Source organism: Equus przewalskii, chromosome 27 (genome assembly GCF_037783145.1).
Source record: "Equus przewalskii isolate Varuska chromosome 27, EquPr2, whole genome shotgun sequence".
NCBI lineage: Eukaryota > Metazoa > Chordata > Mammalia > Perissodactyla > Equidae > Equus > Equus przewalskii.
In genome coordinates, this window is record NC_091857.1 from 33,386,179 (window position 1) to 33,408,534 (window position 22,356).

A 22,356-nucleotide genomic window follows, 5' to 3' on the forward strand; every position below is an offset into this window, starting at 1 on the left:
AGTTTTAATAAACATTTTATTGTGATCTAATATAATTCAGTTGTAACCTGAGAACATATTTTGTAAGATTTGCATCCTTTTAAACATACTGAGATTTGTTTTATGACCCAGCTCATGCATTTTCTTGGTGAGCATACCAAGCGGCTTGAGTCTGTGCGATCAGAGGGGGATTTGAAACACTGTCAAAGAGGATCTGGGGGCAAAGATGGGTGTGAGGGGTGTCCGAGGAGTTCAGGGCTGAGGAAGCATGCAGGGTGAGGCCGAGAGCTGTGCGAGAAGGCTGTGAGGTGGGCCCGCCCTGGGGAAGGGAGCTGTGGGGAAGGCGGAGGTTCTGGAGATACGTGAGCATGGTTTTGGTTGTTACAGTGATTGGGAGTCAGGTGAGGAGGGCTAGGATGTGGGATATTGCGCTGTGAGCTAGACCATCCCACAGAGTGAGGATTCTCCCAAACTCAGCCAACGCAAGGACGCTGCCCTCCAGTAATGCAGCACATCGCAGTTTCAATATTCTAGTAGCTACCTTAGAAAAGGAAAAAGAAACAACTAAAATTAAGGCTGGCAATATATTTTATTTAACCCAGTATAGCCAAAATGTTATTTCAACAATAATCAATACAAACATTACTAATGACATACATTACATTCTTTTTTTTTCATTCTAAGTCCAGTCTACAACATCCAGAGTAGCCACATTTCAAATGCTCAGCAGCCACATGTGGCTAGTGGCTTGTGGCTCCTGAATGGGACAGTAGAGGTTGAGACCCTAACTGCATTTTATGTTTAGACACCCAGTATCTTTTGAATTTTAATGTTCTTGAATTTTCCGGGAATGCTGTTACCTTGCAAATGGGGGTTTGAGGGTTGACTGTACTTTGGGAGCTTTTTTGGAACTTTACCAAGAGTTGTTCACCGTTTTGGAAAGTGATGTCGCCCAACAGCAGCCCTGTTCCTGGTGTCTGAGTCCCCAGCACAGCGCACCCCGAGTCACTATCCTTGCGGCCATCTCACTCATGCTGATTCTACCTGAGGGGACAGGCCCTGGGTACTCAATATTCTGTGCTGATGTCTTCTAGTGTGTGCCTAGGCATCAACTTATCAAAATACTCATTATTTTATAACACGTTACTTCTTGTTTGTACTATAGGTGAGCATTACTTTGATCTTTTAAAATTATGTGTGTAGGTAGCTTATATATGCATACATTCCTTATCAGGTTACTATAGGAGATATTTAAACATATTCAACTAATATTAAACTATTGCTAATCAGGAAAATATTGGTTATAAAATATAAAAACTACTAGTTATAGAGAGGCATATTCGGTCCCCGTAGCAGAGAAGGGGCCCTGATTTAGGTTTTAAATCTCTCCCTTTCTGGAAGCAGAATAGAAACCAAAACTGATCTCCATCATAGAGATGGAGTTTGAAAAGGGACAGATAATTTGCTTTATTCGCCTTTTTATATGAAAGCCACACCAAGAGCTCGCCAACTGTAGGAAACTCAGCGATGCCTTCGGACTATTTTACAAGTAAAACTCTGCCTGGAAAATATTTCCTACCACGGAATTGACTTGTTAAATGCCATTTTTTCTTACGAAACCAATTATTTACTTTAAAGTCTCAGGACCTCCTTTCATCCTCTCAATTTGGAACCCATTTCCTGGTCTTAATCTAACTGCACCCACCGCATCTTACGGTCCAGAGTGTACACAGTGAAATCACTCGGTCCCCTCTTATCCAGCAGCGTGCTCACAGGAAAGTACATTTTAGCTTTTACATTTTTCTCAATGGCAGGAAAAATAAAAGAACACCACTCGTTAGTATAGAAGTGGTAACTAGCAGGACAAATGAAATTTTACTTTTAGGATATTACAAACACAAATTCAGAAATCCTCAGGCCCTTTAACTCTGTTTTCCAGTGTGTCTGTCCCCAGTGATTTCATGGCTGTGAAGACATCTGCCTGACCAGGGGCCCTGCCCCAGCCGTGCCTGCCCTGCAGCCAGGGCGCCATACATCGTAGATGATGCAGTTGCTCTAGCGGTACCTGCCTCTGCACGTCACCTTTTGGGGGAGCAATAGTGGCCGCCATTTACCCAGCACTTTTCACAGGCTGGCTCTGTGCCCTGTTTGAATCCTTCAGGGTGGGAGTTACTGCCCATATTTTACAGACGAGGAATGATGTGATTTTCTCTTTCTATTTGTGACAGAGGCGGGCCTGGGGTTTACATGCAATCACTAACTAAATATGGGCTGAGCTAATTTGGGGTTTAGCCTCATCTGTTTTTCCAAACAATGGCCGATTCAACTGCTCTAACCACAGGCTGGTGACCTCATCAGTCCTCCTGCAGGCCCGTTCTCCTTACTCAGCCAACAGCTGTCGAGCACCTGCTCCGTGCCAGGCCCCAGGAAACAGACGCCTCGCAGGCTCTGCCACATGAGGGGGCCCAGGGCTGCAGTAGGAAACCCTTGCTCCCCCCAAATTACCTGAGGGTGAAGTTACAGAGCGCGGGCCTCAGTGAGTGGCACCCCAGCGCAGGTCCTCGACCGACGGCGCATGTGAGTGAATCACCATTTGCCAGGGGCCCAGGTTCCCTCCTCGGTGATTGGAGTAATTCATTGATTCGTGGCCTCTGGACTTCGAAAAGCCCCACCTCAGATACGTCCAACGTGCAGCAGGGCTGAGGACCTGGATACCCGGGGGTGAGGTGCTGCAGATGTGGGCCACTGGGACGACTGAAGAATCACACGCGCATCAGGCCCGGGCGCCTCCTTGAGAAGTGCCCGGTTCCCTCCCTCCCAGCAGCCTGTCTGGGCAGGAGCAGTGGCTGCGAGTGCCAGCTCCAGCCCTCACCACCAGGTAACCTCGGGCAAGTCACACCGACCTTTCCACGCCTCAGTTTCCTCATCTGTAAGGTGGGGACGTAAGAGGACTCTCTTCCCAGGCTTGTGAGAGGAAGCGTTAAGACACACAACGCGCCTGGAACAGCTCCGTGTGAGTGTTAGCTGTTGCTACAGACAACACGTCAGACACCAGAGACTCCGGGCTCCCACCGTTAGAGACTTCGAAGCGAAACAAGAAACAAAAGGACAGCCTTCCCCACTCCTCCCCTCCGCTCCCCTGCCAGGCTTCACTGGACACAGATCTTCCCCACGGGCCCAGGGGTGCCCGACTCAGGGTGACGGCCAAGCCCTAAGGCCTTGAGGGCCGTGCTGAGTGCTCCCAAGGCCTCTGAGTCAGAGTCTTCTCCTCACAGGCCTCACTGTTTTTCCAGCTCCTCGTTTTTTAAGTACTCTCTGAGCCTTCACTCCGTTTCCTTTTGTTTCACGTTTTTATAAATCCCAGGAAGACCTGTGTACGTTGGCAAAGATTTAATGCTGTATGTAATGTGAAAATTAGCGCGCTTTCTTTACTTTAAAAGTATTTCTGTAGATTCTTATTTTTCTTAATCGGCGTCTCATGTGTCTTTGTATGTGTGTGTGTACGTATGTCCGTACACAGTCGTCCCTCAGTGTCCTGGGGGGATTGGTTTCAGGATACCCGTGGGTACCCAAAACCTGCGGGTGCTAAAATCTCTCACATAAAATGCTATAGTGGGGCTGGCCCGGTGGCGCAGTGGTTAAGTTCGAGCACTCTGCTTCGGCGGCCCGGGGTTCACCAGTTCGGATCCGGGGAGTGGACCTATGCACCGCTTGTCAGGCCATGCTGTGGCAGGCGTCCCACATATAAAGTAGAGGAAGATGGGCACGGATGCGAGCTCAGGGCCAGTCTTCCTCAGCAAAAAGAGGAGGATTGGTGGCAAATGTTAGCTCAGGGCTAATCTTCCTCAACAAAAATAAAAATTAAAAAAATCAAAACTAAAATGCTGTAGTATTTGTGTATAGCCTATGTACATCCCCCATCTCCCTTAAATCATCTCTAGATTCCTTATAATACCCAATACAATGTAAACGGCACGTAAATTCTCATGATACTGGGTGTTTAGGGAATAACGACAGGAAAGAAAAGTCTGTACATGTTCAGTACAGACACAACCAATACAGGCCTTTTGATCCAAAGCTGGCTGAGTCCACGGATGTGGAACCCATGGACACTGAGGGCCAACTGCATGCGCCAATGTAGTCTACACCCCTCCACCCTGATTCCGTCCCAAAGGAATCCACACTTCTAAGAGTTCATTGTGGATACTTCCATCTCCCTTTCATATCTGATAATGTGCATCCTTTTCAGAATTCCACAAATGACCATTCTATACCTATTTTGTATATCCCGCTTTTCTCACTTTACACCATACATGATTTTTCCATATAAGGACATACAAATCTACCTTATGCTATTTAACAACTATCTAGCATTGTGTTGTATTTATATTGATGTAACAAAATTTAACTGTTTTAATTTTCTTCAAATTTGTAAAAATTTCAGTCAGTATTCCTCCAAATCTGCCTCCATCCAGCACTCTTTTCCAGGACTCCAGTGACATGTATGATGGACCGCTTGCCATCTTCCCACAGGTCATGAGGCTCTTTTCCTTCTCTCTCTCCCTTCCTCCCTCCTTCTCTTCCTTCTTCAGTCAGTCACTCATTCATTCAGTCTTTTTACCCCTCTCTGTTTCCAACTGGATAGTTCCCATTGCTCTCTTTTCAAGTTCACTGATGTTTTATTCTGTAGATCTCATCTGTTATTAAGCCAGTCCTGTGAATTTTTCATCTCTAGAAACCCATGATTCTTTTTTATATGTTCAATTTATTTTCCCATCATGTTCATGTTTTTACATAAATCCTTGAGCATAATTTTAAATCCATTATCTGCTAATTTGACCATCTCCACCATTTCTGGATCTGTTTCTTTTGACTGATTTTTCTCCTGTTTATGGATCACTTTCTTCTGCTTCTTGGAGTGTCTAGTAATTTTGATTGGATGCTAGATATTTTATATCATACTGGAGAGTGTTTGTTTTCCTAAGATTGGCACCTGAGCTAACATCTGTTGCCAATCTTCTTTTTTTTTCCTCCTCTTTCTCCCCAAAGCACCCCCCCCCCCGCCCCCCGACATAGTTGTGTATTCTAGTTGTGACATGTGGGATGCTGCCTCAGCATGGCCTGATGATTGGTGCCATGTCTGCGCCCGGGATCTGAACTGGAGAAACCCTGGGCCGCTGAAGCAGCGCGCAAACTTAAAGACTTGGCCATGGGGCCGGACCCTACTGTGTGTGGACTGTTTTAAAGAGTGTTGAGTTTGTTTGGGCTGGCAGTTAAACTGCTTCCAGATCACTTCACCCTTTCAAGACTTGTTTTTAAGCTTTGTTGGGATGGGTTTGGAGCAGCCCTACTACTTGTGCATGACCCTTCTGGAATGTTCTCTCTGGCTGGTTGGAACTCAAATGTCTCCCAGAACTGTGTCAGCTCTGGGAACTATGAGGCTTACAGATACCCAGTATTCCCTTGCCTTTGGAGTTTCACCCTACACAATTAAGTTTTTAGCAACAGATTCAAGGGGGCCCCTTTCAGGTTTCTGGAGCTCTTTGTATATTTCTTCTCTCCAGTATTCTGATTCCCAAATTCCAGCCACACTCTGATCTCTGACTCAACTCAGCAGTGACGTGCTCTGCTCGGTTCCCCCTCACATCCCATGGCCCGTGTGCACTGCCTGGCACTCCTAGGGCTCACCCTGTTTCCCTTTTTCCAGGGACCTCAGTCCTGCACTGACTGTGCCAATGTCTATACACAGGTGTTTTACATATTTTGTCTAGTTTTCTAGTTGTTTATGATAAGAAGGCACATCTGGTACCAGTTACTCCTTCATGGGTAGAAGTAGAAGTTCCTAAACACTATTTTTAAAATTTGTATCTTTCATTGTCTGTAATTATAAACCCCATGAGGGCATCAATGTTGATCTGTAAACAAAGATCTGGGTTATGTGTAGACTTAGAAAGTGTGTAAAACACTTTAATTTCTTTATGTCTATTACACTTTTGCAAAAGGGGGATAATAAATCATGGAAGCTATCTCAAAAACTAGAAGCTTAATGGAGAACAAAGAAAGCAAGAGAAAAGATATGATTTTATTTATAATTTAGGCAAAAATAACAAGCATATAATCCATGAATGAACACTATTTATTATTTTTTATTTTTGTAAGAAAGCTTGGCCCTGAGCTAACATCTGTTGCCAATCTTCCTCTTTTTGCTTGAGGAAGATTGTCCTTGAGCTGATATCTGTGCCAGTCTCCCTCTACTTTGTATGTGGGACGCAGCCTCAGCATGGCTTGATGCGCTGTGAGTAGGTCCACGCCCAGGATCCGAACTGGCGAAACCCGGGGCCACTGAACTGGGGTGTGCAAACTTAACCACTTGGCCATGGGGCCGGCCCCCTATATGCTTTATTTTCTTTTGTCAGTTGTCTATTCATCTTGACCGGTTTTTCTTTTGGGGTGTTCATATTTTTCTTACTGATCTATAAGAGTACTCTTATATGTTAATGATATTAATACACTGCATGTCATTAAGTGATCGATATTTTTCCTAATTTCTCTTTTAACTTAAAGAAAATTTTTATGTACTGAAGGTTTTGACTTTTTTCCATCAATATTTTTCTTCATGATTTTTGTCCTTGGTGTCATATTTTAAAAGTTTCAGGCCGCCCCGATTTTCTGGCCCTCACTTTGGAGATAAGAAAGCCTGGTGATGCTGGGCTGGACCCCCACAGGGAGCTCTTGTTCTCTGCCCTTTACCCCACAGTTACTTCACCCCAGACCCCAAGTGGGCACGCAGGCCGAGAGTGACCCCTGAGAAGGAGGAGCAGTGACTCCTGAAACAGCCTGCGGGGGGGGGGGGGGGGGGGTGGGGGGGGTGGGGGGGGGTGCGGGGGCAGGTGAGTCTCAGAGCAGGCCCCACCCCCAGGGGCCCCAGGGACTCGCACGCCCCTCTGAGGATGCCACAGGTCTTCCCGAAAAGTGCTCCAGGCCCACCCCCTGGTTTTACAGGAGAAACTGAGGCCTCGCAGCTTGAGGCAGAGTGGAACGAGAGTCTGACTCTGGGGACCTCACATGGAGGTGGAAGTCCTCTAGAAATCACTGACCCATCCCCTCCCTTGACAGATGGGGAAACCGAGAGCCCTCCTGATGGAGAACAAGAGGCATGTCACAGCAGCGCCCCCTCCTGAGATCGCCCCCACGGCACACGCGCACATTGGAAGAACCAGCCTCTGTCCCTGTCCCTCTGGCCGTTTAGGGAATTTAGTTCCTACTCTTATCTTCCTGGTGAATGCTCCAAAAATAAAAAACCTACAAACAAGCAAAAAATAGTACATATTCGCTGTCGGCCTGGTGCCGAGAACCCCAAGGATGTTTCCCTCCTTCATCGGGGGTCGTGAACAAGGTTGGTTTCAGCATTGGCCTACAAGTCAGAAGTAGCGCAAGGCCGCGACATCCGCTGCCGGCCGGGCGCGGAGCACTGGGAGGGCCGGGGGGCCTGTCCGTCACGTTCACCCCTCATCCTCGCCTCTCCCTCCCCCCCAGGAGACGCAGACTCCCCGAGGCCAGGAGCTGTGTCCCCACAGCCCCCGCACAGTGCTCCTTCCCCGGCACTGCCCAGTTAGCGTCTGTGCGTGAAGGTGCCCCCTGCAGCTGAAAACACTGCGGGTGTGCCAGTGAAGAGCTGCTGACGAAGGGCACCAGGACGTGAGGGAGCACGACCTTCAAACCTTAACAGGCCACTCCTGTCCAGCTACGCCCCACTGTTTCTGGCTTCAGAGTCTCGGCTCCTGCAGACTCCCAGGCGGGGGTGGCGGTGGCTTCCCCACACCGGCCGACCTCAGAACGCAGCAGTCAGTCAACCTTCGCGGAACGAACGGGTGGGGGGAAAGGGTTATGCTCCACAACCGTGTGCACCAGCTCTTCACTCACCAGCCACTTAACTCGCGGGGCCCCTTGTTCAAAAATTAACAGTTTCAAGACAGCAACAGCGGAGCATTGAACTAAGCGTGGGGCCTTTCCAAGCATGGGGCCCTGCCGCAAAGTGAATGCTGTGTCCCCCAAATCCACAGGTTGAAACCTCATGCTCAAGGTGATGATGGTATTAGGAGATGGGCCTTTGGGAGGTGATCAGTCACGAGAGCAAAGCCCTGGTGAACGGGATCGGTGCCCTTATAAAACAGGCACGGAGAGCCCCCCAGCCCCTCCGCCATGTGAGGGCGCAGCAGGAAGGCTCTGACGGCGAACTGAGGGGTCCCCAGAACGTGACCATGCTGGACCTTGATCTTGGGCTTTCCAGCCTCCAGAACCAGGAGAAATAAGTTTCTGTTGTTTATAAGCTAAAAAGAAAAGTTTCACCATCCCACAGTTGTATGTTATCTGTCTCTTCTTCTGGTATTATTATGATGTCATCATGTACTGTCATATCTTTATACCTTTGGTATTTACTTCCTTTTGAGGTGATCACTGGCACTATATCACTGGTAATATAATTTTTAACACAACTTATTATCTATTCTTCTGCAACTGATTTGAAATGCCATTTTTACTTCGTGTTCCTTGTCTTATCTATTAAATTCTTATATATATACCTGGGTCCAATGATGGATTTTATATTTGTTTGACTGGCCTGTCGCTTTTGGCACCACTACCACACGGTTTTTATTTTTGTATCTTTTTAATACTATCTAATGTCTGGTTTGGTACTACCTTTTATTTTTTCTTCATTTTCAAAATGTTATTGAATATTCTAACATACTTAGTCTTCCACGTGAACTTTAGATCCAAAGAAAATATTACATTAAGATCTGTATAGAATAAGGTTAAATGTTAAAATTTAAAAATTAATTTGGGAACTGATATCTTTACAATTGAGTCTTTCTATATGGTAACATAGCATTTATCTCAATTTTAAAAAGTATTTCTAAATAATGTTGTATAGATGTCCTTAAATAGGTCTTGCATATGTCTTATTAACAAGTTTTGTTAAAATTATTCCTTGTATTTTTTTCAAATAAAATTAAATTTATCAATGTTTCCTTCTTTTTTTTGAAAGCTGTTTTTATAGATCAATATATGTAATTGGCTATTTCATTGAATTGCCTTTACAGTTATAATAGTTTTTCTATTCAGTTGATTTTCTGGGATTTTGAGGTTTTCAACCATATTATCTGTTAATAATGATAATTTTATGTCTTCTTTTGCAATGTTTATACCTAATACAAGGAAGAGACACTCAGATTAGCTGAAGTGGAGAACAAAGTAGTTTGTTAAGGATGCATTTAGACAGGAAGGCAAAAGCTGCTGGGGATCCACGGAAAGTCTAGGGCCTTCTCTCTCCTGGCCCCTGCTCACAGTCCCGGGGAACTCCCGCAGGCTGTGCACACGACCTGCACCCCTTTCCCTGAGCACGAACCATGGAAGGTTCCTGGGTTGGTTTATCGCTATGTCAGATGGAAGCATCTCGTGGGCAATCCTAGTTCAAGTACAATCAGTTAAACTCAGACTAGGAGGGCATGTTTTGTTATAAGCACATATCACCATCACCATGAGGCTTCCTAGAGTGTTGAGCAAATCCCCCTCTTTTCCTATCCTACTGCATTGGCCAAAACTTCAACAGCAAATCTGAATAATTACTTGAAGAGCAGAAACTCTCTTGCTCTCAAAACTAACAAGATATTTTTTAACACTTTATTATGCCGGATATTTCCTATTAATTTTTGTAAATTCACTTTATTATATTTGTTAAATTCTGTATTTCCCTAGTTTAATAAGAGTTTTTAAAAATCAAGAATAGATTCCTTGACCAATTGCTTTTTCTGAATATATAAAATTAGATGCAAAAATCCTCAATAAAATACTAGCAAACAAAATCTAGCAACATATAAAAAGGATTATACACCACTGCCAAGTGAGATTTATCACAGGAATGCAAGGTTGACTTAATATCTGAAAGTCAATTAATGTAGTACACCATATGAATAAAGGGCAAACCACAAGCTCATCTCAATACATGCAGAAAAAGCATGTGACAAAATACAACACCCTTTCATGATCAAAACATTCAATAAACTAGGGATAGAAGGGAACTTCCTCAACCTGATCAGAGCATCCATGAAAACCCCATATCTGACATCATACTTCATGGTGAAAGACTGAAAGTTGCCCCAAGATCAGGAACAAGACAAGGATGTCTGCCCTCGCCACTTCATTCAACAGTGAACTAGAGGATCTAGCCAGGGCAATTAGGTAAAGAAAAGAAATAAAAGACATCCAGAGTGGAAAGGAAAAAGTTAAACTATCTCTATCTGCAGATGACATGATCTTGTATATAGAAAATCATAACGAATCTACAAAAAAAAAAGCCCTATTAGTGGTAATAAATGTCAGCAAGATTGCTGGAAAGAAAACAATATAAAAAATCAATTGTATTTCTATAACTAGCAATAAACGTGAAACTAAATTAAAATAATTCCATTTATAATAACACCAAAAAGAATAAAATAGTTGGAAATAAATTAAACAAAAGAAGTACAAGGCTTGTAAACTGAAAACAATAAAACATGGTTGAAAGAAGTTAAACAAGGTCTAAATAAAAGGAAAGACATCTCAGGTTTATGGATTGGAAGGCTTAATATTGTTAAGATGATAATTACTCCCCAAATAGATCTACCAATTCAATGCAGTCCCTATCAAAACCCCAGCTAGCTTTTTTGTAGAATTTGACAAGCCGATCCTAAAATTCACAGGGAAATGCAAAGGACCCAGAATAGCCAAAACAATTTCAAAAATGAAGATAAAAGTTATAGGACTCACACTTCACAATTTCGAAACTTACTATAAAGCTACAAAAATCAAGACAGTGTGGTGCTGACATGAGAATAGACTTGAGAGTCCAGAAACCCATATATTTAGGATTTTTGTTACAACTGATTTTTGACAAGGGTGCCAAGACCATTCAATGGGGAAAAAAATAGTCTTTGACAAATTGTCCTGGGATAACTGGATATCCACATAGGAATGAAGTCAGATCCCTACCTCACATCATACAAAAAATTAACTCAAAATGGATCACAGACATAAATCTAATAGCTAAAACTATAAAACTCTTTTAGAAAACAAAGGAGTAAATCTCCCTTTCCTTTGGATTAGGCAATGGTTCCTTAGATGTGACACCAAAAGCTCAAGTGACAGAAGAAAAAATAGATCAACTGGACTACATCAAAATTTAAAACTTCTATGCTGCAAAATATACCATCAAGATGGTGAAAAGACAGTCCACAGACTGAGGGAAAATACTTGTAAGTCATATATCCGAAAAGGGACTTTCATCCAGAATATACAAAGAACTGTCATAACTCAATAATAATAAGGCAAATAATCCAATTACATAATGGCCCAAAGATCTGAATAGACATTTCTCCAAAGATGAGATACAAATGGCCAATCAGCAGATGAAAAGATGTTCAGTATCCTCAGTCATTAGGGAAATGCAAATCAAAATCTCAAGACACCACTTTACACCTACCAGACGGACACAATAAAAAAGACGGACAATAACAAGTGGGACAAGGAAGTGGAGAAAACGGAACCCTTGTGCCTTACTGGTGGGAATGTAAAATAGTGCAGACGCTTTGGAAACATTTGCAGTTCCTCAAAACATTAAACATAAGCCATCACGTGACCCTGAAACTCTATCCCTAGATGCATTTCTAAGAGAAATAAAAACTTATGTCCACACAAAAGCTTGTATATGAACGTTCACAGCAGCATTCTTCTTAATACCCAAAAAGTGGAAACAGGTCAAATGTCTGTCAACTGATGAATGAACAAACGCAAATGGTCTATCTAGACAACAGAATGTTATTTGGCAATAAATAGTAATGAAGGACTGATACAGGTGAAATGCAGATGAACCTTAAATATCTGAGGCTAAGTCAAAGCAGCCAGTCACAAAGGACCCCACGTGCATGACTCCATTCTATGAGATGTCACGACAGGGAGACCTATGGGGACAGACAGCACATCGCGTTTGCTTAGGGCTGAAGAAAGGAAGAAACTGCCTGCCAATGGGTTCAGGGTTTCTTTTTGGGGTGAAGAAAATGTTCTAAATTTAGGTTGTGGTGATGGTTCCACAACTCTGTGGATATACTAAAAACTATTGACTTGTACACTTTAAATGGGTGAATTTCATGGTCCGTGAATTATATCTCAATAAAGATGTTAAGGAAAAGAATAGCTATCGTCTGGGTATGACATCTGTGTATGATTCTCTCCTTTTGTATATGTTTGAAACTTCCAAAATAAAAGGTTAAAGTAAAAGAAGATATACCTTATGGCATCCATCAAGATGATCCTTAAAAGAGCTGGCACCCGGCCTTTTCTCTTTTTTCACTTTCATCCTTGCCCCCATCCATCCTGCTGCCTGGAATGCAGATGTGGTGACTGGAACTGGCTGCAACTATCTTAAACCATGAAGACAAGGGCCACATCCTAGAAAAGTGAGCTGGGAGCAGCCTGGATTGCTGAGGATGTCATGGCTCTGAGCTGCCATGCCAGTTCTGCACTGTCTACCTGTGGACAGGTATGGGAGTCTTGGTTAAGCCACTCTAACTTTGGGTTTCCCTTACTCACAGCTAACCTAATCCCAACTGATATGTCAGATTTTTATAACAGAGCTACACTGGCCACGTAAAATAAATCAGGAGGGTTCAAATCCTTCTCTATAGCCTGCAACAGTTTAAACAGCAGAGGAACTATTTGGTCCTTGAAGCTCACATAAAAACCTGCTGTAAAACCATCTGGGCCTGGCACCTTTTTAGGGCTCTTTGCCAATTTTTTCAATTTCTTCCCTAAGGTATCATTTTATTCAGGTAGCCTACCTTTTCTGGAGTCACTTTGCATTTTATTGAAGTTTGCAGTTTATTAGCAGGGAAGGTACATACTGTAATATCATTCTCATCAAGCTGCTTTCAATCTTAAGTTATTACATATTTCTTTTTCTTTGTTTTGTTTTGTTCTATTAAAGATCTGCCATTGAATTAGTCTTTTCAAAGTACCAAATCATGGACTTAAAAATTTTCCAGGGTTTTTGCTTTCCTATCAGCTAATTCCTGCTTTTGTCATTAATTCTTTCCTCTTTGTTTTGCTGTTTTTCTAGACTTTTAATTTGAATGCCTAACTCAGTTTTCCTTCTCTGTGGTGTAGTAAGATCACTTAAGGCTATGAATTTTGCTCTGACTGCAGCACTGGCCATAATACAAAGCTCTTGCTATATGGTATGCTCATTCTCATTGTTTAAAAGGGTCTGTCAATGAAGTTTTGGTTTCCTCCTTGAAGAGTGTTATAACATTTACACGTGGTTATACTGGATTTTCCCCTTGGTAGTCATTTCTAATTTTACTGCACTACAGTAGAGTGTGTGGCTCGGGCAACATGTGGCCACATGGACAAGTGCCTTTCCATCCACTGCAATTTCCTCCATATATGGGGAGAATATCAGCTCCCTCCTCCTAGGGTCGCTACACAATGAAATAAAATAACCCACGCATGGCACTGAGAACAGGGCCTGCTCCAGGATGACTGATGCTCATACAGCTCTCATTAGACCCACACCCATGGCTGGTATCTGTCAACACTGCAGCAACTTGGAGCTGCCAGAACTGAGCTCCGCTGAGCAGGAGCAGCGAGTGGCCCGTCCCTCCAGAACAGGAGGGTTAGCCTCACTGTAGGTAGCACCTCCTGGCAAGTTTCAAAGACGTTTGCGAGCTGGCACCAGATAGCAGCTCTCCTCCCAAAATGTACCGTGTAAGGGACGCACTACAGGTGTCAATACAGAATTCACTCTTGGTATTAAGTAGACACCTCTCTCTGGGAAAACCATAGCTCTTTTTTTTTTGAGACTAGCTCTGAGCTAACATCTGCCACCAATCCTCCTCTTCTTGCTGAGGAAGACTGGCCCTGAGCTAACATCCATGCCCATCTTCCTCTACTTTATATGTGGGACGCCTACCACAGCACGGCTTGACAAGCAAATGCCATGTCCACACCCGGGATCCAAACTGGCAAACCCCGGGCCGGCGATGGGGAACGTGTGAACTTAACTGCTGCGCCACCAGGCCGGCCCCCGTAACTCACTCTTTTTAATTATCTGAACAGTGAGTGATGGTGAAAACCAGCCCATTTTCCTTCCACTCTGGTCAGGGTTTCACTGGGTAGGGCTGGGTCCAGCTGGATTCTGGGGCCACTGGATGAGCAGCAATGGCCCCAGGGAATGCCGAGCCTACCCAGTCGTGGCACTTGACCGGCTGGGTCCACGCAAGCTTCTGGACCTCTGAGAGTCCTGAAGTCAAGTCTTGGCTCAGAGGGTGGGCACAAAGATGTCCTTCTGCACGCGCACGTACCTCAGGCTCTCTGAGAGGCACCAGATGGGACCAGACCCCTGCACATGTGAACTCTTGCCCCTCTCATCACGAGCTCTATGGTGGGGCTGGGCTGCTGCAGCCAAGACCCCCAGCAATCCAGTGGCTTGAATACAAGTCCATGCCTTTCTCTCTCCTGTGACGATGACACAGGGTGGCAAGGTGAGCTGTTCTGCTCACACATTTGTTGGGCTCTGGCACAGTCCAGGCTGGGACACTGGCCTGTTCCTGGCCCAGCCATGGGAAGGGGTTGATGGGGTCCAGCCTCCAGTGGCCCACGTCCCCGTTGTCACATGACCACACCTGGCTGCAAGGGAGTCAGAAATAAGTCCCTAGCCAGGCAGGCATGGGTCATGGAAATACAACCTTATTTCTGAACAAGAAGGGGGATCAGAGAGGGACAGTGGAAGCACACGGGCAATCCGCTTCATCAATACATCACTGCTGGCACGGGAGGTAATCTCAGCGCCTCCAGTTTTTAAAGGGTGATTCACACTCGGCCTTGGGAATTACAAGACTCCAATGGTGAAGGTCAGGGTTCCACCTCCCACCAGAAGGTGGGCTCGGGACACAGACTCTCGATGAATTCAGGCCCGATGCTTCGGCTTTTTTTATCCTTTTCTGATTTACCTCTCCATCTTTACTGTGGAACTCACAATGCAGCTGAGAAGCAGAGCCAGGTCCCATTTCTGCTGGAGCTCCGACAGCCAAAATGTGTTCCTGCCTAAAGGGGCATTTCCAAAATACCACAGTCCTCGACTCACGGTTCAGACCTGCCTTCACCTCCGCTTCCTCTCCTCTCCTCTTGCTGTACGGGGAGCATCTGACAACCGAGCTCGGACAGTGGACATCCCCGCTCCAGCCAGCGGGGCACAGAGGGGCAGCTGCTGCCCAAGATGCCCCGACATCTGCGTCTTCCTTAATCACTGACGGGGAGAGGAATCCGGCCAAGAGGGGGAAGGAAAGGGCCTGCCCGAGGCCCTGGCCTGGGCCCCTCAGGGGCGGAAGAAATGACAAAGTTGGCCGGGTTGCTGGCAGCTCAGGTAATACTATTCCCTAAGGAGAGCACTCATCATGTTTACATGTTTACATCCATAAAACCGGTTTACTAAAAAAATTATATAGCAATATACAATCCGAACCTTTCTCAAAATTCTGTTTTTTTACATTACAAATGATTTCTTTGAAACTTCCCAGAAGTTATGGCCTTTTTGTTTTTTTGTTTTCTGCTATCTAGTTTAAATACATCATCAAAGATAATTATTAACATCATGTGAGCATAAAAGACTTATCGACCAGAAACGTGTTCCCTGGGAACCAGCTTTGACACGACTCTGTGGGCAAGCTGTATCAGTTTCGCTGGTGCAGCCCTGGGCTACAGCGGCGCCTGGTCAGGTCTGTGGCCCTCGGCACCACCCGGCCCAAGGCTGTGCCAGGACAAGGGCAGCGCAGCCGGGCCGTGAGCAGGGTGCGTCTCGCCCACGCCTGCCCGGGAGGGCCTGTCAGGGAAGGGCAGGGAGCGGGCAGCACACAGCTCATTTCCGAGGCCTGGCTGACTGTGGGCCGACAGGAACAATGGCAGGATCTGCAGGAAGGAATGTGTTGCAACAGGCTCGCCTCTCACCGTGACTCACAAGGAGGACAAGGAGAACCGGGCTCCAGGCCAAAGCCTGGGGGTGGGAGGCAGGCCAGTTCATCAAGGCCAGGGCATGCTCCTGGCACCAGCCAGCACACGGGGGTCTTCACCTACTGCCCTGGGCACAGGCCTCCTGCCACCCAGAACCCACCCAACAAGAGACACGGACATGCGGGTTTCCCCCTTACGCCACCTTACATTTAAATGTATTCTGGGAATAGGGCAGCACACGGTTTTACACCAGCTCCTGAGCCTTCAGAATTACTCCAGCACCGCCATCGCCACCAAATCCCCTCGCTCCTAGCAGAGCAAGGAACACTTAGTCCAGTTCCCTCCAGGTTCTGAAGTCAGCATGAAAAATGGTACAGAACTACACAAGAGAGGGGTAAAGTGCCCCGTTTCCAGGGGGTGCCACTCTGTACGCCTCCTCGGGGGTCGCTGCAAACGTCACAAGCAACCAGCATGCTCGTCGCCATCCTGGGCTGTCGGGAGTCCCCTGGCCAGGCAGGGAGGGTTTCCTTTTCTCCCTGGAATCTCAACTGCTGTCACACCGTGTTACTGACCCTCACGAGGGGCGGGGGAGTCAGGAGCGGCAGGAAACTTTGCTTTCTGGGAGATGATCTTGCCAGTGACAGGAAGCAGTCCCGATGAACCTCAAAGCAAAGGTCCGATGAGAGGCGCCCGCGCTGGGGAAAGGAGGAGGAGGGCTCTGCCACCTGCGAGTCCCGTCCATGCCCGCAGAGCCCGCAGGCAGAGGCCGCGCCCGGGCTACACCCTGCAGAGCTTCAGCGGGAAGTTCTCGGTGATGAGGTGGTCGGCGTGGAGCAGCACCACGATGTTCACCTCGAACTCTGGGGAGAGAAGGGTTGGGTTGATGTGCGCTGGCTCCCGCAGGGGAACAGGCGGACCACTGGGGCGCAGCCGGCTCTGCACGGAGGGGGCGCCGCGTGGGCGCCCCACTCCTGTCCCCGGCCGGCAGCCTGAGCTCCCCGAGACCCCGGGAGCCACTCCACTGGGGTCTGCCTGCCTCTGGTGCACTTGCTCCACACAAACCTGCCTTCTCACACGGGAGCAAGTTGCAAGGCATCAGCTTCCCCACCCACGCTCTCCTTATCCTTTGTCTTTACTAGAGAATCTTCCAGAATCCTTTCCATTCGTTTGTATTCTTTTGCTCTATTTTCACCTTTCCTACCGCTGTTAATGGAATCGCAGCCTCCAGGCTGGACCGCAGCAGCTCGGGTGCTCGCCTCCCACCCCAAGGGAGAGAGAACAGGCAGAGATGGCGCCGTTACTGGCCGGCCGTCCTTTATCTGAAACCCCTGTTCAAATGTCCACCTCCTACCTGTGGGCACACGAGGAGGCCTTGGTGACAGCAAAAGTGGGGTGTGTGTGAGGAGGGGGCCCCTGAAGACAGCGGCCACGTCCCAGGGGGAGGGGCTCTGAGGGCAGAGAGCGCAGGCGAAGGGAGGGGCTGGGGGCAGCTCACTCGAGGTCCCACCTGTGGCTGGAGTCCCACATGTCCCCCCATGTGGCTGTCCAGCTTTGCCCAAGCGCCAGCCACCACGGGAGTCAGGCGGCAGCAGCGCCCAACTGTCACATTCCTTTGACATCGTCAGAGCACGAGGACAGCCCCAGGACCTTCCTGTTACCCTCCTCCTCCAGCCACCTCGTCGTCCTTCCCTGGATGGAGCGCAGCTGGCTGGAGTGGACAGAAGGGACAGGCGGGCACTCGGGGCGCCAGTGCTGGCCTTCCTCAGGGCAGAGAACTCGGCAGAGCCCCGGCATCGAGCCGCCAGTCCGCTCCAAACTCCCGGTGAGCTCCTGCTGGGGACGCTCTCCACCCACAGGTGACGTCCCAGTGGTCAGCACCAGCACAGGTGAAGGGGACACGCGCAGACACTGCTCCGACCTCAGGACACAGGGCTCGCCCACCTCCCAACCCGGAGGGGCCGATCCTCCCTGGGACGCCGAGCCTGCCCTCAGCCAGCCATGCGACAGCAAGCCCGGGACCCAGGAGAGGCTGCAGCGCTCACACAAAGGCCGCACGTCACCTCTTTTCTGTGGGGACTCCCATAAATGACAGTGTCTGGGGCTGTGCAAGCCCCAAACCAGACTCAGCTCCAGACAGGGCACAAGGACGAGCGCATCCTGATGTCCTGGCTGGGGGACTGAGGGCGCTACCCACATGGAGGGACCAGAGGCTCCACGTGGCCGTGACGTGGGTGCTTTGTAAATCTCATAGGAATAACACACAAAAACCTCAGTGTTTAACATTTAGCATAGCAGAAAAAATACTTTTCTGGACCTTTTTGAGGTTTATGTGGGAAAACCAAGTTATGAAATCAATAGACAAGCTCCTCCTCTTTATCTTAAAATCAAAGTATTCTGAAGTAAAAAATACCACCTTCGGGGCACAGTATGCGGTGTGCCAGGGAGCAAGACGCCGGCGGCCCTGGGGGCACCTCCACCGGGACCTGTGGTCTGGGGTGGGCCTGGGTGTCTGAGGGCACGTACTCTGCACTCCGGGCCCCTGGCGCCTCTGACTGTGTCCTGTGGGCACACACTATCGATTCAACGACAATCATACACACGCTTTTGGAGATAAATCGTGGTACCTCAGCGTGTCGTAGATGTCAGCAGACTTGGCCGTCCTTTTGTGAGTCTGGCGAACGCTGAGTTGCTGCCCTCTCTGCTGACATGGGTGCCCCGACCCCACTGTGCTCTCCCTACAATGAATGTTTCAAATGAAGCACTCAGGGGCTCCACAAACATTAAACTGTGCCTCTAACCCACCAGGTGCACGTGCTCCAGGAACACACTCCACACGGAGGCACAGAGAGTCCAAAAAGCACCCAGCGATTCAGTGACAGACATGGCAACCCTTCCCGCTCTTAAAGAGCACACACTCAACTGTGGTGACGCAACCGCTGACTTAAAATTTAAGTTACATTATCTGGAATTATGGAAAGAAAAATTATGGTTTAATTAAAAAAAGGCTCTCTGTACTAATAATAACGCACGTTAAAAGATTTAGGGGATTTAGGGGGAATATGACATGAATAAAACGTAATGGCCTCAGGGACCATCTTCCCATTTCTCAGTGAAGCACTTGTAACAGCAGGAGCAATTACCAAAACCCCCTCATCACATCCATCTACCGAGGAGCCTTGGGCATGACTCAGAAGGTTGTCCCCGGAAAGTCCAGGGACACTTTTCGTGGTCTTTCCAATAAGTCTGCAGAACGTCGTGTCAGCGAGGGCAAAGTCCCTCGGGTCTGGCCCTCCTGTGTCCTTGGAGTGAGGGTTGCCCTCTCCACTGAACTTCATAAGCATGGCCATTTTATTAGGATGGATGCACCGTTAACATATTTTATAAGACTATTTAAAACCACGGAAATGTTCATGGCATAAAGTGAAGGGAGAAAAAGCAGGAAAGAAAGCCGTGTCTGTGACACGATTTGGATCTTGTGGTCAAACCGTCTACATGTGTCATGGCAGAGAATGACTAGGACCCTAAGCTGGTGGAACAAAAGCTTCATGGTGATTAATGTCCACACTGGACTGTCGCGTTCTGGGTCTCCCCTCCTCTGCCAATCGCAGGAGCCAACTTGACTTCCCCGTGCACACTGCTGGCTCGTCCCTCCTTATCGTCACCTGCCCTGGCCCACAGTGACATGGTTGCTGCCGTCTCCCTGTGTGATGACGCAAGTTCCTCGAGAGCCAGGTCACAGCAGCTTCTCAGCTTCTGCTGAGTGACTGAAGGACCTAGTGCTCTGAGCTGTGCCCGACCCAGACAAGTAAGTGTCCCCGACACTGCGTGGCCCCTTCTGCCCTCTTCACAGGAGAATCCCGCCAGGCCTGCGAGGGTGGGAGCAGCACACTTACCCACTTTGAAGTTGGTGGTCTCCAGCGTGGGACAGGTGAAGAGCCGGGGGAAGACCATGTATATGGGGACAGAGAGGCTCCGACAGACATCCCCATCGGCGATCTGAATGTTCTGAATCTCCGTGGCATCTCGCGCATAGCCTTCCGCACACCCTGCAGAAGGGAGAAGCATCCGTGGTCAGCAAACAGCCAACATGCAAGCTGATCCACAGGCCCGAGACTCCATGAGAACCCGTGTCCACATGCTCGCTGACTGCTCCCATTTGCTCTCAGGGTTCTGGGGCGTCCCCTTCCTTCCACGTCTCACTTCCCTCACACACACACTTCGTGGGATCAAGAGGCCTGCCTCCCTCTGTTCCACCCACAGCACATTAACCGCCGACTGCACGCAGCAGCTGGGCCTGACTTACCGCAGGTCTCCACGCGCACCAGCTGCAGCTCGATGCTCCTGATGGCGGCCTCCGAGCTCTCCACCACCAGCTCTCCTGTCAGTGGCTGTGTGATAACACAGTTGGTGGAGTTGAGATGTCCTCTGATGAGAAATTTAGGGAGCAAGGCCCTCTAGGACAAAACAAACACAAATACATCAGGAACGGAAGGTGCCAAGAGAAAGTACTCAATAGTCACTTTGGTACAAATAAAAACTGAAAACAGAGGCTGGCCTGGTGACTTAGTGGTTAAGTTCAGCCTGTTCCGCTTCACAGCCCAGGTCACAGGTTTGGATCCTGGGCGTGGCCCTACACCACTCATCCAGCTGCGCTGTGGCAGGGGCTCACAAATAAAAAGCAGAGGAAGACTGGCAACAGATGTTAGCTCAGGGCTAATTTTCCTCAGCAAAAACAAAACAAAACAAAGACACCAAACAAACAAAAAACAACTGAAAACAAAGTTGGATAATTTTTATAAAACCCATTGGGATGCTCTTTTACAAAATAGGAAGAAAGGTCCAACAGTGCTTAGATCTTCTGTCAACTTAATTAACAGACTGAATTATTCCATTCAGTCTACAGACATAAGGCACCTGACGGACACTGCCTGTAGAGAAGGACCAGCGCTTTCTCAGAATCATCCGAATTGCCTAGATCAGATCTGGAAAGCCCCTTCTCGCCAAAGAATGTGACATAAGAAAGTCTGAGGAAGTTGCCAACAGTGTTTAAGGACAACCAATCACACACACACACACACAACATTTAAAAAGATAATCAATTTTGAAATATTCCCAATGATGCAATTTTGAAAAGCCAAGACAGTTATTTTATTTCAAGGAAATTTACAGAGAACAATGTTCTTTAATGCTCGCCTAAAAGCCTGTGGAGCGTCTCTCTGCAGACAGAGGAAACTGGGCACAGTGAGTGGGGTGCTCCCGCGGGACACAGACCGGCAGTTATGGACCACGCTTCTCGCAGCCTTGACCTCGCTGCGTCCCCGTGACTGAAGGTAAAGAAAGCTTAAACACCACTGTCCAAGAGAGGCACAAGGTAAGCCACAAAACACGTAATCTAAAATTTTCTAGGAGCCACATTTAAAAAAGTAAAAGGAAACAGGTAAAATTAGTCAATATATCCAAAATATTATCACTTCCACATATAATCACTATTAAAAGATTATGAGTGGTGTTTCACATCCTCTTTCACACTGAGTCTCTGAAACCCAGTCAGCGTCTTCTGCTTACAGCGCATCTCAGTTCACACCAGCCACATCTCAAGTGTCGGTGGTCACATGTGGCTGGTGCCACCATACTGGACAGCGCTGAAAAGCAAGGTGCTCCGTCCTGGTGGGCCCCAGAGGCAGAGAACTCTAAAAAAGTTTTGATTTAAGACAGAATTCTAAAAATAATTAAAAGTAAAAGAAGCTATTAGTTTAGAAAAATAGAAAGCAGTAGCAGTCTACATTAAAATCCTTTTAGGCAGCTGATGAAAAATCTCACGTCCAGCTGTAGACACTGACCAACATCCATCTCACCTCTCCTCCCACTGACAGGACCACAAATAAGCCTGCGCCCGGCAAAGCGACGCAGAACGCCTTCCGGAGATGCCCCCGTGAAGCATTCTGTGCGATGGAAAGGGACGGAGACAGGGAAGCTCGTGAGGGCCCAGGGGACCACACCTACAGCTGGCGGAGAGAGCTCTGCGAGCAAGGGTTCCCACAGCGCCCGGGCAGCCCCGAGATAGAGGTGGGGGCCACCCAGGAAGGGCAGGGGCGGACAGTCGCAGGTAACACATCAGAGGGTGGCCAAACTGGCCGTGTGCAGCCCCAGGAGTCAGCGCCTGCCCCAGGCTGGCACCACAGCTTCCCTCGAGGGGGACTTCCCACCGAGGAGGCTCCCAAAGCAGGCTGGGCAAGGCAGGGCAAGTGTCCCAAGCCATTTATGGCCCCAGTGCAGGACAGGGAGCCCCCAGACCCGGAAGACAGGCTGCCCACACCCCGTAAAAGAAAGCACCCAGGG

At 47.8% G+C, this 22,356-nt stretch overlaps 2 protein-coding genes across 4 annotated transcripts in view; one reads left to right on the forward strand and one right to left on the reverse strand.

Annotated features, from left to right (window-relative positions):
- The window catches only part of TTC3 (tetratricopeptide repeat domain 3), a 150,250-nt gene extending 141,246 nt beyond the window's left edge, over positions 1–9,004 (forward strand). For both annotated transcript variants that reach the window (XR_011533951.1, XM_070597638.1), the window contains one exon: positions 7,096–9,004. The gene's annotated coding sequence lies outside the window, so the exon portion shown is untranslated. The remainder of the gene's footprint in view (positions 1–7,095) is intronic.
- A 6,463-nt stretch (positions 9,005–15,467) lies between these two features.
- Positions 15,468–22,356, reverse strand: part of VPS26C (VPS26 endosomal protein sorting factor C) — a 53,777-nt gene continuing 46,888 nt past the window's right edge. The window contains exons 6-9 of one of the 2 annotated variants that reach the window (XM_008539503.2): positions 20,321–20,471; positions 19,911–20,063; positions 18,642–18,752; positions 15,468–16,877 (exon numbers count right to left, since the gene is read on the reverse strand). In XM_008539503.2, the coding sequence (XP_008537725.1) occupies positions 18,643–18,752; positions 19,911–20,063; positions 20,321–20,471 (414 nt within the window). In that variant the 3' untranslated portion in view covers positions 15,468–16,877; position 18,642. The remainder of the gene's footprint in view (positions 16,878–18,641; positions 18,753–19,910; positions 20,064–20,320; positions 20,472–22,356) is intronic. The other variant, XM_008539512.2, reaches the window with a different exon arrangement.